The sequence below is a fragment of the Hemicordylus capensis genome, chromosome 5 (genome assembly GCF_027244095.1).
Source record: "Hemicordylus capensis ecotype Gifberg chromosome 5, rHemCap1.1.pri, whole genome shotgun sequence".
NCBI lineage: Eukaryota > Metazoa > Chordata > Lepidosauria > Squamata > Cordylidae > Hemicordylus > Hemicordylus capensis.
In genome coordinates this window covers 238,747,384-238,760,877 of record NC_069661.1, presented here as the reverse complement: position 1 = coordinate 238,760,877, position 13,494 = coordinate 238,747,384, and the positions used below count along the sequence as shown (strand labels likewise).

The 13,494-nt window shown below is 44.2% G+C and overlaps 1 protein-coding gene across 3 annotated transcripts in view; it reads right to left on the bottom strand.

The window, feature by feature from the left end:
* The window catches only part of LOC128327136 (chromatin remodeling regulator CECR2), a 221,948-nt gene that overhangs the window by 98,125 nt on the left and 110,329 nt on the right, over window positions 1-13,494 (bottom strand). For all 3 annotated transcript variants that reach the window (XM_053255456.1, XM_053255455.1, XM_053255457.1), the window contains exon 2: window positions 5,254-5,348. In XM_053255456.1, the coding sequence (XP_053111431.1) occupies window positions 5,254-5,348 (95 nt within the window). The remainder of the gene's footprint in view (window positions 1-5,253; window positions 5,349-13,494) is intronic.

Sequence of the window (13,494 nt, the reverse complement as noted above, 5' to 3'; positions counted from 1 at the left end):
CTGGTAACAGTTTGATCATCCGAACAACCCATCTGGAAATGGTCTGTGGCGAAGTCACAGATAGAATGGAGTGGTCATCAGTGATAGCATTGCCAGATTCCTCTGCAAAGATGTTATCTTCACTGTGATCCAGCTGAGTGTCCAAAGGAGCTTCCAAAGGCCTATCCTTGGCTTGTTAGGTGGCACCTATTGTAGCAACTGGTTAGGCTGGTCCAATTTTGAGTGGAGCAGCAGAAGGGAAGTCGTCCAGGGGTGGGGGTGGTCGAGGGTCATGAGTACTGGATCGTTGTTGATGTTTGTACCACTCTTGTGGTGGGAGGAGGAGGCGGCATGGTGGAGACAGTGCAATATGGCAGCTTAGACAAGATGCACTAGGATGATCTGTCTCTGAGAGGCCTATGGTAATCCCACTGGTCCAGCTGGGAATAATGGAGGTGAGAAGTTGGGTCCCTGGAAGTAGATTGCCAAGGGAATGCATCACAGCAGTCTTGGGCTATAGGACAATGTAATTCAGAAGAGTGGTAGGACTGATAGGATGGCCATATATCCCAGTTAGCATAATACTGTTCCACACAGTGTGGCTGGCTTTGAGTAGCGGAATGAAAGGCATATGGTCAAAGGTGTCCAATAGCCCTACAGTTAGGCTTAGAGCAGAGTTCATCCAGTTCAGAATGCAAATCCACAAAATCCGAGACAATCACATCCTCATACTGTTAGTCTATGGGGCCTGTTCCTGGATCTGAAGCTCTTCAGAATCGTACAGATCTTCTGCTTTAGAACGATATTGTTGCTCCCCAATGCAGAGAACGTCCTTGGGATCAAACTGCTCTTCCTCAAGATTGAGGCAGTCTTCCTCAGGATTGAGCTACTCCTGCTAGAGTTAAAGCGGCTGAGTCTCCTGGTCCATAATGGACGGAGTCAGGCGAGTCTGCTGAACACTCAGGTTCATGGCTTGGATCTGACTGTAGAAGCGGCTTGCGCTTTTTCTTAGGTTTGGCCTGTGCGTCAACCGACGAGGCAATAGCCTACGCTTGAGAGCCCTTGTAGGCATTTTACCCATGGTGATCTTATGGCTGCTGAAGCTGCATCAGCTGGTCACGGTTTCAGTTCCCTTTTCTTCTAGAGAGCAGAGGGCATAGAACCCAATGAAACCGAGGCCACTTGTAGGGTGGCTGTGCTGGTGGATGGTACCAAGGTAGTCAATACGGAGTTTGCTTCCCAGAGGCATCTGGTGCACCACTGTGTGAAACAGGATGCTGGACTAGATAGGCCTTCGGCCTGATTCCACTGGGCTGTTCTTATGTTCTTAGGGACATGGGCCACATACTTGATTACTATGATACCTTATGCTCACATAAAAGCTCAGCTGGAAGAGTCAAGAAAACTGATTTGGTGTCACATCCTTGCTTACTAGATGCTTAAATATTAATATTTATTGGGATCTAACTAGTTTTTTTACTTAAGACTGACCAGGCACTAATAATGAGAAGGAACAGGTGAGTCTCTTTAGTCTTTCCTCCCCATCATTCACCTAATATTTTCACTGCTTTGTTCAAACAGAGCAGCCAGTCATCACTCTCTGATGTTTTTAATTGGATTCTACTACCAGGCAAAGGAAGCACCAGTGAGAAGAATCACACGTAACTGTTACCTTAAACTGTCATTAGTTTCCTTTGCGTCTATCTCAGTCCCAAGTATGAGCTTTTTCAATTTGATTAATTAGAACAGAATGGAAGCCAAATAATAATTGGACACACAAGAATGGATGGGGTGCCTAAGTATCATTTCACTTATTACATACTGAACATTTTATATTAACTTTTTACAATGTGTTACAATACTATGGGGTGGGGTGAAATTTTAACATAAAACATCCATTTAAAAACAACAACTATTCAACCATGTTCACCCCCACCCCCCCAAAATACCACTTTTTAAAAGGGCAAATTTTTAAGCCAAAACCCAAAGACTCATAATGCAGTGGCATAATCTTGACACATGTTTTCTCTCCAAGACAAATAGGCAAATTAGCCTAAAGTACATTTAAATTGTGCACCAGAATGGTTCTCAGCGAGGCTTCCATTTCCAAAATTACTTTAGAGTACATTATAATTAGCAGAACTACTTTAATCATGCAGCATACAGAAAACAATGGCCAGACAACTCCAGCCTAGTCAACATTTTTTACTTGCTGTGCAAGAAAAGATAAATAAATAACAAGGCACATGTTGGGAGATGTAAATCACTATACAAAAATTAAACCATCCTCAGGTGGGCAGGCAGTATTTATGGCAGGGAAAACAAATGCCATTAAGTATCTTCCTAACACTGCCATGTTGATGAGAACTCGCAGGTTCTTGGCTTAAAATCTAAGGTGCAATCTTCTTGATTGAGCTCGTTTTATACTCTCCATGTTAGCCAGAAACTGTCATTCAAACTGGAATGTTTCTTAGAATGTACAGATTTGGTTGCACACACATGAGAATTAAAAGCAAATATTTGAGTGCAAATTGCAGAGAACTCAAAACACGAGTGCTCTATAGCTCAGGCAAGAAGCCCCTCTGAAGTAATGGGCTGCTCTTTTCACTCTGTAGACCCCATGGCCAGGGGGAATGTCCGTCATCAGTTCCAACAATTCCCTTTTTTGGGCAAGATCTGCCTGTGTTGTATAACGGAACATCATACAGTGCATCTGCTATTTCCCATCATGTGGGCTACCAGTAAATGCATTTTGGGTCATGTCCAACTGAATTATTCAAGTCTAATAAACAGAAAATGATTGCCAGCCTACTCCTGTATGACCCTTACTACTACGACCACCACCACTACCACCACCAAAACCACCTGTTTTTCACCACCACCACCTGTTTTTCAACCCCCCCCAAAAAAGGTTCTCAAAGAAGTTTACACAGGAAAAAAAGTATAATATTAAGATGATGGTGCCCTGCCCCCACAGTCTAAAAAGAAACACAAGGTAGCAGACACCAGCAACAACTGCTGAAGGAATGCTGTGCTGAAGTTGAATAAAGTAAGTGTGCCGTCGAGTCGATTTCGACTCCTGGCGACCACAGAGCCCTGTGGTTACCTTTGGTAGAATACAGAAGGAGGGGTTTACCATTGCCATCTCCCACACAGTATGAGACTATGCCTTTCAGCAACTCCCTATATTGCTGCTGCCCGATATAGGTGTTTCCCATAGTCTGGGAAACATACTAGCGGGCATTCAAACTGGCAACCTCTGGCTTGCTAATCAAGTCATTTCCCCACTGCGCCATTAGGTGGATAGGACCCTTAAAAACTGTAACAGTATTCTAAAATACCTATACATATTGAACACAATACTATCCTTGCGACTGGAATAAATTTGGTCCAAATCAGTTAGGCAGTTCACAAATCAGCCCACTTGCACCTCAAATGTTCATGTGTGCCTGCCATCCTGAATTGGGGTGGATGACATCATCACTAACTACACCTTTGAGGTGTCCCTGTGTGACATTCACTACAACTGTACCAAATTTGGCACAAATAGGTTAGGCAGTCCACAAGTTAGCCTACTTCTGCCTCAAATGTTCATGCATCTGCCATCTTGAATCAGGGTGGATGACATCATCACAGACTACACTGCTGAGGTGTCCCTATGTTTCTCTACAACTGTAGCAAATTTGGTTCAAATCAGTCAGGTGGTTCAGAAGTTAGCTCTCTTGCACCTCAAAAGTTTACACGCCCGCCATCTTGAATTGGGGTGGATGACATCAATACAGTGTTGAGGTGTCCCTATGTGGCCCTACAACTATGCCCAATTTGGTTCATATTGGTCTAGGCATTGCAAAGTTGATAGTGGGGGACAGAAACACGGACACACACAGAATGCCGGGTGAAATCATAAGTCTACTGGAAACTAGGCTAAAAATGAGTAAAATAATTTCACACATTTCTATCTCTTCTTTCTCAGCTGCTTGGATCAACAAGGCAGGTATCAGCGCTGCAGGCAGGGCGGTGGGGGGGCAATGGAAGTGGCTGTGGCCGCCTCTCTGCCGATCGTCCTGCCTGGTAGGGGAGGGCAATTGGGGGAGGGGTGGACTGGGAGGGGGCCTGAAGCCTCTCCCCAGGAATAGCCCGGTGTGGATGGGCATGGGGGGGGGGCCAGGGGGAGAAGGGACCCCCTCCCCCCAGCCGGCCCGCCAACCACATGTGTTCCCTGGTCTCCCAGCCGCCGAAGTGAATCGCTGCAGGCGGTCTGAACCAAAATCCTCTCACTCTGCCACAGAGCAGGCAGAGTAGCCAGATTCCTCCCCCCAGCCTCGCTCTCCTTTTTCTTCCCTTTGGGAAAGTTCTTTTTCCTCTTTCCCTGACCATGTGGTTCAGCGGAAGAAGTATGGTGGCACCTCTTATGAGTTTTTTTCTTTCTTTCCCTTGGGTCTTCCCCGGTGCTCTCTGAAAGGGATCCCTGTAGGGTATCCCCCGCCTGAGAAAGATCCATGTAAATGAAAGGAAAGCTCACCAAAAGAGTAGAAAGGATGGTCCCGGGCAGGAGCCTGCCCAGGTGCGTCTATTCAGGAGCTAAGACAGGAAGGAACTGGGGAAGTGCACCTGGGCATGCTGGGAGAAGGGGACAGATCATCACCTATCTAATCACCTGAGACTTCCTGTCTATCTGGAGCAAGGAGCGGAAGATTACCCATTGTGAGCCGTGACCTCCTACTTTGAGGGAGAAAAGGAAATAAAGCAGGTGTTGCATATTATTTATGGTTGACAGTGAAAGCAGTTGCATTATACAGATTCAGATCATACCAAGAGCCACAGATGCACAATCTCTGTATATTTAAATGAGATTTGCACAGGGCTCCTGTGTCAGCCCTTCAAAGTTTTTTTGTTTATTAGATATATACCCTGCCTTTCAATCAAAAGATCCTCAAGGCAGCTTACAACAGGTATGTTTTCATGGAGATCTTTGAATAGGGTCAGATGAGGGTTCCACACTTACAACAATTAGAGCCACAGGACTGTCACAGACATCACACAACACACATACTTCAGTCATATGTTATGAACCAGATCATAGCATATGGGATATAAGTAAAATAGTAGCTTTACAGGTGCTCTAGAACAGAAAACTGTTAGAATTTGACAATAATTCAACATTTTGGTCTGGCATCTACCCTTTCAGCAGTCCATAGTTGTTGCATAACATCTCTTGACTCTTAATTTCTTTTATTTCTAAAAGCTCTTAAGCCATGGCATGAGACTACTCACGTAATGTCACTGCGCTGATAACAACCCTGAAGAAGACAGGAGATCAAATCACTGATGAACTCCACATCATCACTGTACAGAGCTGCTTCAAGTTCCTAATGTGAGAAAGAAAGATCAGATGAAATTTCCACAAATTCCTTCCTGACTGAACAAAGAGCGGGGGGAGACATACTCACATTTGGTTTCAAGAACAATAAGTTCTGGCAGAACAAATATCAGTCAAGTTATCATTTGTATAGCATTTTTGGCATGCTAATTGCTTTGTAATCTGTATTTTATCCATTCTCAAGGAAATGGAGTAGAATTATTTTTGATTCATAAATAGGTACTGATATTATGCTTTGCCCAAAGCCATCAATATATACAATGGTTGAGCTGGGATTCCAGCTTGCCCACCGTCCCCGTCCCCCCAAGTCCACCACAGCATGACACTCTTCATGAAGCTTGTGTACTATTGTGCATGGCTGGGAGCTAAAGAGGAAAATGTACACTTGCATTTTTCTGAGAGCAGAATTCCCAAAAGCTGCTCTACTCTTTGCAAACCATTATTTAAACTCCAACATTTAATAAGTAGTTTTGGAATTTGGAATAAGAGCAGCTTATAATGGCCATGGATAAACATGTGATATTTTATCCTGAGTTTCTCTTTGCATTGCTGTTAAAACAATCCCAACCCATTTTTGAAACTTGCAGAGTTCCAAAGGCTGGAAGCACTCTTGGGCACAGTTTGAGAGGCAGATTTCTCCAAAACTTAAGGTGCATATACCAAACATGCACAAATGCCCAGTGTGTGTGTGTGGGGGGGAGAGTGAGAGAGAACAGACCATGAACATGAAAACATGTATGACATGACATGTCCCCTGCTAACTGAGCAAAGGGGCACCTTTTTAAAGTGGCGATTCTCTTTTTTTAGCAGGAGGAGCTGACCCTATCCATCCCCAGTACAGCATCCTTCCAGTGGCTGTTGGTGGGGTCTATCTTATGTTTCTTTTTTAGATTGTGAGCCCTCTGGGGACAGGAAGCCATTTTATTTATTTATATAAATAAATGTTCCAACATGTCTTCCAACATGTCAACCATGTTGGAAATCTTTGCTGAAAAGCAATATGTTAATATCCGTTGTATTCGTATTATTATATTGGTTTTTAACTAAAAGTGACCAGAAAAAGAGAACTGCATCCAAAACCAGTCATCTTTGGAGACAGAGCTCCTCTACATATAAACCTATCAGAAAGAGATATAAACTCCTGTTCAACAGTGTCCAGCTGCTGAACAGACTCCCCCAATTAAGATCAGTAAAATGTGTCAGAAACCATTTGTTACAGGGCTCCTCACAGTTTTCCAACTGGGAGCCACTCTTGCAAAAAAACACCAAAAAAAAAAAAACAACCCCTTTCGATGTGAGAGCCACTTCCCACTGTGCAGACCTCAAAGCAGTTTTGTCCTTTGCCCAGCATTAAGGGAAACTGAGCCCTCTCAAGTCCCAGTGCCATCTAAGCACTGCAAAGAGTAGTCTTTCCAACTGCTTTCCTCAAAGAGCTCTAGGGGGCTATACTTCCCAGTAATTCAAGATGGTGCTGGGAATTGAGAGGACTCAGTTTCCCTTAAAGGAGACCCACAGCACAACACTGCATGGTGGGAATGGTCACCTCCACACAGAGCCAGGGGAGATGTCCAGAGTATTTGGCTTTGACCAAAGTTTTGCATAGGCCTAACAAACAGTTCAAGCATTGTCAAATCCCAGGTACCAGGGAGCCATCATGATTAAAACTTTAACTGTGGCATGTAGACTAGAATATTCAAATCTTTTTTTGGCCCAGCAGCCTTGTTTCTCTTCTACGTATGTCACTTGTAAAGGGGATAAAGAAAAACCCTTTTACCCACACCCTTCCCAATGTCTGCCACTAATCTGGTAGTTTTCTTAATTGTCCACTGTCTGAATCCTAAATTTTAGGGCTGGCTCCTAGATCTAAAGAAAATTGGTCAAAGCCAGAATTAGTCAAGGAGCTGCCAGACTTTGCAGTGAAAAACACTAATCTATTAAGTAACTATTGCACCTTAGTGGCTTTACCTGTTGCATTAAGTATACACATTAAACCGCGTTGGGATTGTTTTAATGAAAGGCAGTATATAAATGTAACAATAAATAAATAAATAAATTATGCAGTCATACTTTTTAACTCAAGAAATATCTCTGCTGTTTGATCCTATATTCAACCTCTAGCAAACCAGAATCACCATTCTACCCATAAAAATACATTGTAAGAGTAGAGTAAGTCCATCCCTCTAGGGCAGGCAACCACCCTGCAAACAAAGGGGCAATTCTAAGGGTAATGGAATCACCCATGTTACTATTTTTTCTACCGACTATAGTTATGAGCAAATTTTGAAGCTGATATTGTATAAACTCAGACAAGAGAACATTTCCTACTATAAGACAACTTTTTTTTTTAAAAGCACTTAAACATTATAGTTTCTAACAGGAGATTCAAGTGCTAGGCAAGATTTGTATTTTATTTAATATAAAAATTGGAATTTCATTTTTGTTTCAGCTTTTTTGAAGGATTATTTCAACACTAGTGGGCCCGGGCACAGAGCATCTGTGCCTCTAGTTGGGCTCTGCCCGGGCCCACCACCGCCGCCCGCAGCTCCGGCCGGGCCCGCCGCCACCTCACCCGGCTTCCCCCGCCGCCTCCCAGCTTCCCCCGTCACTGCCTCCCGGCCAGGCCCGCCACCACCCGGGCCCGCCGCTGCCACATCACCCGACTTCCCCCGCTGCCTCCTCGCCTCGCCCGGCCAGGCACCTCGGCTCCTCGGCCGGTCCCTGTCGCTGCCAGGCCGGGCCCACCAGCGGCCATGTCCGCCGCCGCTGTTCTCCTGGGTGTGCCACCAGGACCAATCAGGCGCCCCCGCAGCCCAACCAATCAGCTGGGCTGCCGGGACGCATTTTTCCTGGGCACACCCAGAATTATATATATAGATTATAATTACCTTATTTGGAGGATTCTAAGCCTGCATGTTTGAACTGAGAAGTTACAGAATACAAAACATCTTGCCACTTAGGAAGAATTTACACAACCTGCCTATACAGAATAATGTTTTTAACATATACACATTAACAAATATTTGTACTTCCACAAGCCATTTTGAAACACAAAGCTAATATGCCACAAATAACTATGAAGTATATTTAAAAGTAGGCCTACTGTAATTCAATGCAGACTACTAGCAAAGGTCGCGTGATTATGGTAAATTATAGAACACTGATCACTTTCTGTTGGCCTGTGCATGAAGTAAGCTCAAGCCAAACAGGAAGTTAAATCTATTACCATTTATTTTGAAAAGACATTAAAAACCATTGTAAACTGCCCTGAGCCATTTTGGAAGGGCAGTATATAAATCAAATAAATAAATAGATAAATAAATAAATAATAATAAATGTCCCCAACTTATAAACAGGTTGCATTCTAAAAGTTTATCTGTAAGTCAAATGTACACTTGGAACATATACTTCCCAAGATGATGGCTTGTTTGTATGATGATTTATTTGTATGTGTGGGTTGGCGTTTATAAGTTGAGAACTTCCTTCATGTAATATGTTATGGAGATTTATTTGTATGTATGGACATTTGTAACTCAGAGAATACATGTATTATGGCATGTTGGGTCATCAAAACAGTGATCTGGATTTTTCTTTGCTATGGTTTTCTGTTTATTTGTTTGTTCTTCTTCTTCAGCAAGCGAGGTCTGAAGGGGTCCATGTTCCATAACTGAATATCAACACACAGACACACACACATACAATTTTCTTTTTCTTTTTTGACAACACCATAAGTGCCGCCGAATATTTTTAAGGGGACTCAAAGACTAACGTTTTGGCTGCTGCCAGTGCCACCACCAGCCAATCACCCAGCTGCCCACATAAATGAATGCCTCTCTCCCCAGTGCCAGTAAAAAGCCAGTGTGCATGGGGCCAGGGTCAGGGGTTCAAATGGGCTTGGGGCCAGTGCTGACCCAGAGGATATGCCCCACGGTTCCACAGGAGTACAAATAGGTGGCTACACATTCATGAGGCCTTTTAGGAAGCCTCTACTTTCCAGATGTGAGAAAAGATTCTTACTGCCACAGCCTGGATGTTTGGAAGAGAGTGCTGCCAAATAAACTTTAAGGGACACATTAGCCATACCCTTTGATTTCAAGGTAGTCAAATAGAGGAGTACATCCTTATTGGTAGCTTGCTTAGGGTGAAAACCATGCGCCCTGGCACAGGTCTTAAAATGCAGCCATTTGCCAAAGTAATTACGCCTGATAGAAGGTTGAGTAGTATGTTATTTAGAAGCCGATTCACCATGCCATCAGACAGAATGTGAGTACATCTGGGTGTAGGATATGACCGTTGTCTCATGTCAAAAGATTTAGTTCTTGTGGCAATCTCTAGTACTGGTTTCCCGACAGTTTGAGTACTTGTGGAAACCATGGTTGCCTTGGCCACCATGGAGTCACTAGAATGCAGGATGTTGGAGTGGCCAGGAGACATGCCACCAAGCGGTTGATTAATGGGTGTGGTCGGAACATATACAGCATCTCTCAAGACCAGTCCATCTGGAAGGCATCCCCCAGTAATTGTGAGTTGTGACCCGCTCTTGAACAAAAATGAGTGCACTTTGTGTTTCCCAAAGTTGGAAAAAGCAATATATTCCATTTTGATCTTCCACTCATGTTGCTGCTGTTGTGCAAATGTATGACTCAGATCATCCGCTAGGACATTGTCTAGGCCTTTTATGTGGATGGCTATCAGGCAAACCTGATGCACCAGTGCCACAGCTGGAAGCTGAGAGCGAGAGGGTCCATGACACTGTTCCACCCTGGTGGTTGATGGAAGCCAGGGCAGTGGTATTGTCCAACTGCCCCTGTAAAATATTGCCTTGTAGAACTTGTAGGAAGGCATTCATTGCTTGGAAGATGGCTAGCAACTCTAAAAGGTTGATGTGAAACTGAGTTTGATGTGGTGTCCACCTTCCTTGAATCTTATGGTTCTCACAGTGGGCCCCCCAAACCAGTAGAGAGGCATCCGTCGTCAACCAAATTGAGGGATTCAGAGTCTGAATAGGAACCCCTCTAAGAGATTCTGGCCATTTGAACACCATGAAAGGGAGTGTAGTATTTTAACCGGAATTTCAAGATGCTTGTGTTGACTGTCTAAGTTTGGACGGAAAACTGATAGAAACCAAAGGTGTAGCTTTCACATTTTCAAACATGCATAACATACTACTGTGTTGCAGGACACCATGAGGCCCAAGAGCTGTTGGATGAATTGAGCCAGCTGTGACAGATGTTGTTGGAATTCATGGATCAGGTCCCTGATACACTCGTACCATTCTTTCGGTAAGTAAGCCTTCTTGGTCTCTGTGTTCAAGATTGCTCCAATGTAGTTGAGGATACATACTGGTTTTTCCAATTGACTTGGACCCCCAAGTCTTGGAGAAGATTTAAAACATACTGTGTCTGAGAACGTAACTCTCCTTGATCTTTTGACGTCAGGAGTCAATCATCCGAAGAAGCGGGTATATTGCTATACACTGTGTCCTCAGATGGGCCACCACAACAGCCTTTGGGGTGGTAGAATGTCCAAAGGGTAAGACCTTGTATTGGTACACTTGTTCACCTACAGTAAATCTTAAATACTTCTTGTGTTGTTCCCATATGCTGATATGAAAATACACATCTTTCAGATCCAGCATTGCAAGCCAATTCTTTTGATAGAGAAGAGGTGGGATCTCCTGCAATGCTATCATGTGGAATTTCCATATAGTGACAAACTTGTTCAAATACTGTAGTTTCACGATGGGGCAGATCCCGCCTTCCCTCTTCGGGATCTGAAAATAATGGGAGTAAAAACCTTCCTGTCCGTGCGCCCACTGCCCAGGGGTGATTGATTCCTTTCTCAACAAATCCTTCACTTCCTCCTGTAACAACAGGGACGGTTGAGTGAACTTCATTCCTGAAAGGTATGGGGTTGTTTTGAATTCTATGGCATATCTCAAGATATAAACTTCAGGACCAAGCAGTCTGATGTTGTGCGGTGCCATGCAGGGGCATGGCGTGCCAGTCTGATGGATTCGTGAACTGGTGGGAGGGATGAGATTGCGAGGCTGGTGTAGTTGCTCACTTGCCAAGATGTTAACACCCCTCGTGGCTGGAATGGGAAAGAGTGTAAAGGTTACAGTGGGCAATCTCATTCCTCTCATTCCCACTCTGCTTGTGTTGTGCATTGGGACTGGGTGACTTTTCCTCTTCCTTGATAGGAGTGCTTATGATATGAGTGGTATTGTTTTTTAAAATCACAGTGCTCCTGTTTAAACAAGGGCTTCTGCCTGGAGTGTGAGCAATATTTTGCCCCACAAGAAGAAGCCAAAGTTGAGGTGGTAAAGGTCTTAACAGTGAACTTGGACTTCTTTAATTGCTCCATTGAGGAGTTGGTTGTTTAGCTGAAAAGGCCATTACCATTAAAGGTTAAGCCCTCAATCTTCTCTTTCATATCATTCTGAAGAGAAGTGGAGCGAAGCCATGCATGTCTCCTTAGTGAGATCGCTGCAGTCATGGAGCAAGACTCTGATTCAGCAAGATGTTTTGCTGTGCTCAACTGTTGTTGAGTGAGCCAGCTGATTTATTCAAGGTTTGTAGGTATCTCTTCTGAAACTCTACAGGCAACAGAGTGTCTAAGTCATTTTGAAGGGCTTCCCATAGGCCATGATTATACTTAGCTGTGCAGGCCGAATAATTAGCAATCTTAATAAACAAGATGTGGAGTAGATCTTTCTCCCTAAGAGATATAATTTTCTCCCTTCTTTATGTGCAGAAGTCATGCCGTGTCTCCCAGATTTCACCGAGGTGGTGCAGTTGATAATGAGGAAGTTCAGAGCAGGATGCTTAGGTACGTATTGTCCTTTTCCTGGACGTGATATAAACTTTCCAAACATTTGGAGGTTGAGGTTGATGTATGAACAACCTCCCATGCACACTTTGCCACCCTGGGAGAACAGGGAGAGTAACAGGTTGGGTTGTTTGTGACTTGACCATGAAATTATAGACAAGATCATCTATGGTGGCTAATTCAGATTTCAGGTCCAAGCCCAAAGCCTCTGCCATTTCCCTAATGTGTTTGTGGTAGGCTTTCTTTTCTTTGTTAGGGGAGACATAGGTAGAGGGTAGCACATCAGTAGGGGGATCTGTCAAATTGTCCAGATCCAATTCGAAGTTGAAGGAACCATGATGGTCCGAAGGTGATCCAGTTGGGGAAAGTGGAATGAACATTTGAGTCTCAGAAGTAGATTTCACTGGTGGTGGAGGCTGAGAACAGGTTTCAGTCCCCACATCCAAGCACAGAGGCTTTGGTAGTGGTGGGGCTGTCTGCATTGTTGTAGATAGATACCTGAGTAGCAGCAATGGCCTGTGTAGCCATAGAAGTTAGTATAACAGGTGTGCTCGGTAAAGCTGGTGCATCCCCATTTGCCAAGGTGTTTATTGCCAAAGAGAGGAAAGGGGATGGCAAATCTGAAGGAGTCGACTTCCATGGTCTCCCCTCCTGATAGTCATATGAAGCACCAGGAGAAGGCTCCTAAAGCAGCCCTAGCAAGAGTTGAACCACAGGAGTGCCAAACATATGGCCCTTCTAAGTAGACAGCAGACAGGGTACAAAGAAGATTGCTGATCCACTAAGCGAACAGGGACTGATCCTGTCAGTGTAGTTGTTCCATCGGCGCTTGTCAGGAGAAACTCTTTGAATGTGGATGTAGAAGGAGCACTGGAGAATAAATCTAGGATTGATAGCAATGTGCATGCAGTGGAGGGGTCCAATCTGGCACCTCCAAATCCTCTTCTTCAATGTTGAATGTCGGCATCGGTATCTGACATCGAGGTGAGACTTGTCTCAATGTCAACAGCACAATATTCAGCATTGATATCATCGTTGGAAAACAAGGAGCAGGAGTCACCGGTGTCGATCATGCAACTCGGCGTTGATCAACAGGCATTGAAGGTGCCAACGAATCAATCAGTGTTGGAGATGGTGACTGAGATCAAGCCCTCTATGTCAATCGCATCAGTATTGAAGGGCGATCGGCGTAAAGAGGCTCTTTTGTCTTCGATGGATCAGAAGACTTCCTCGATGTCAAATAAGTCAATGCTGAAGAGTTGATATTGAGGGTAACTTTGACTTTGAGGGCTCTTCATGCTCTGACA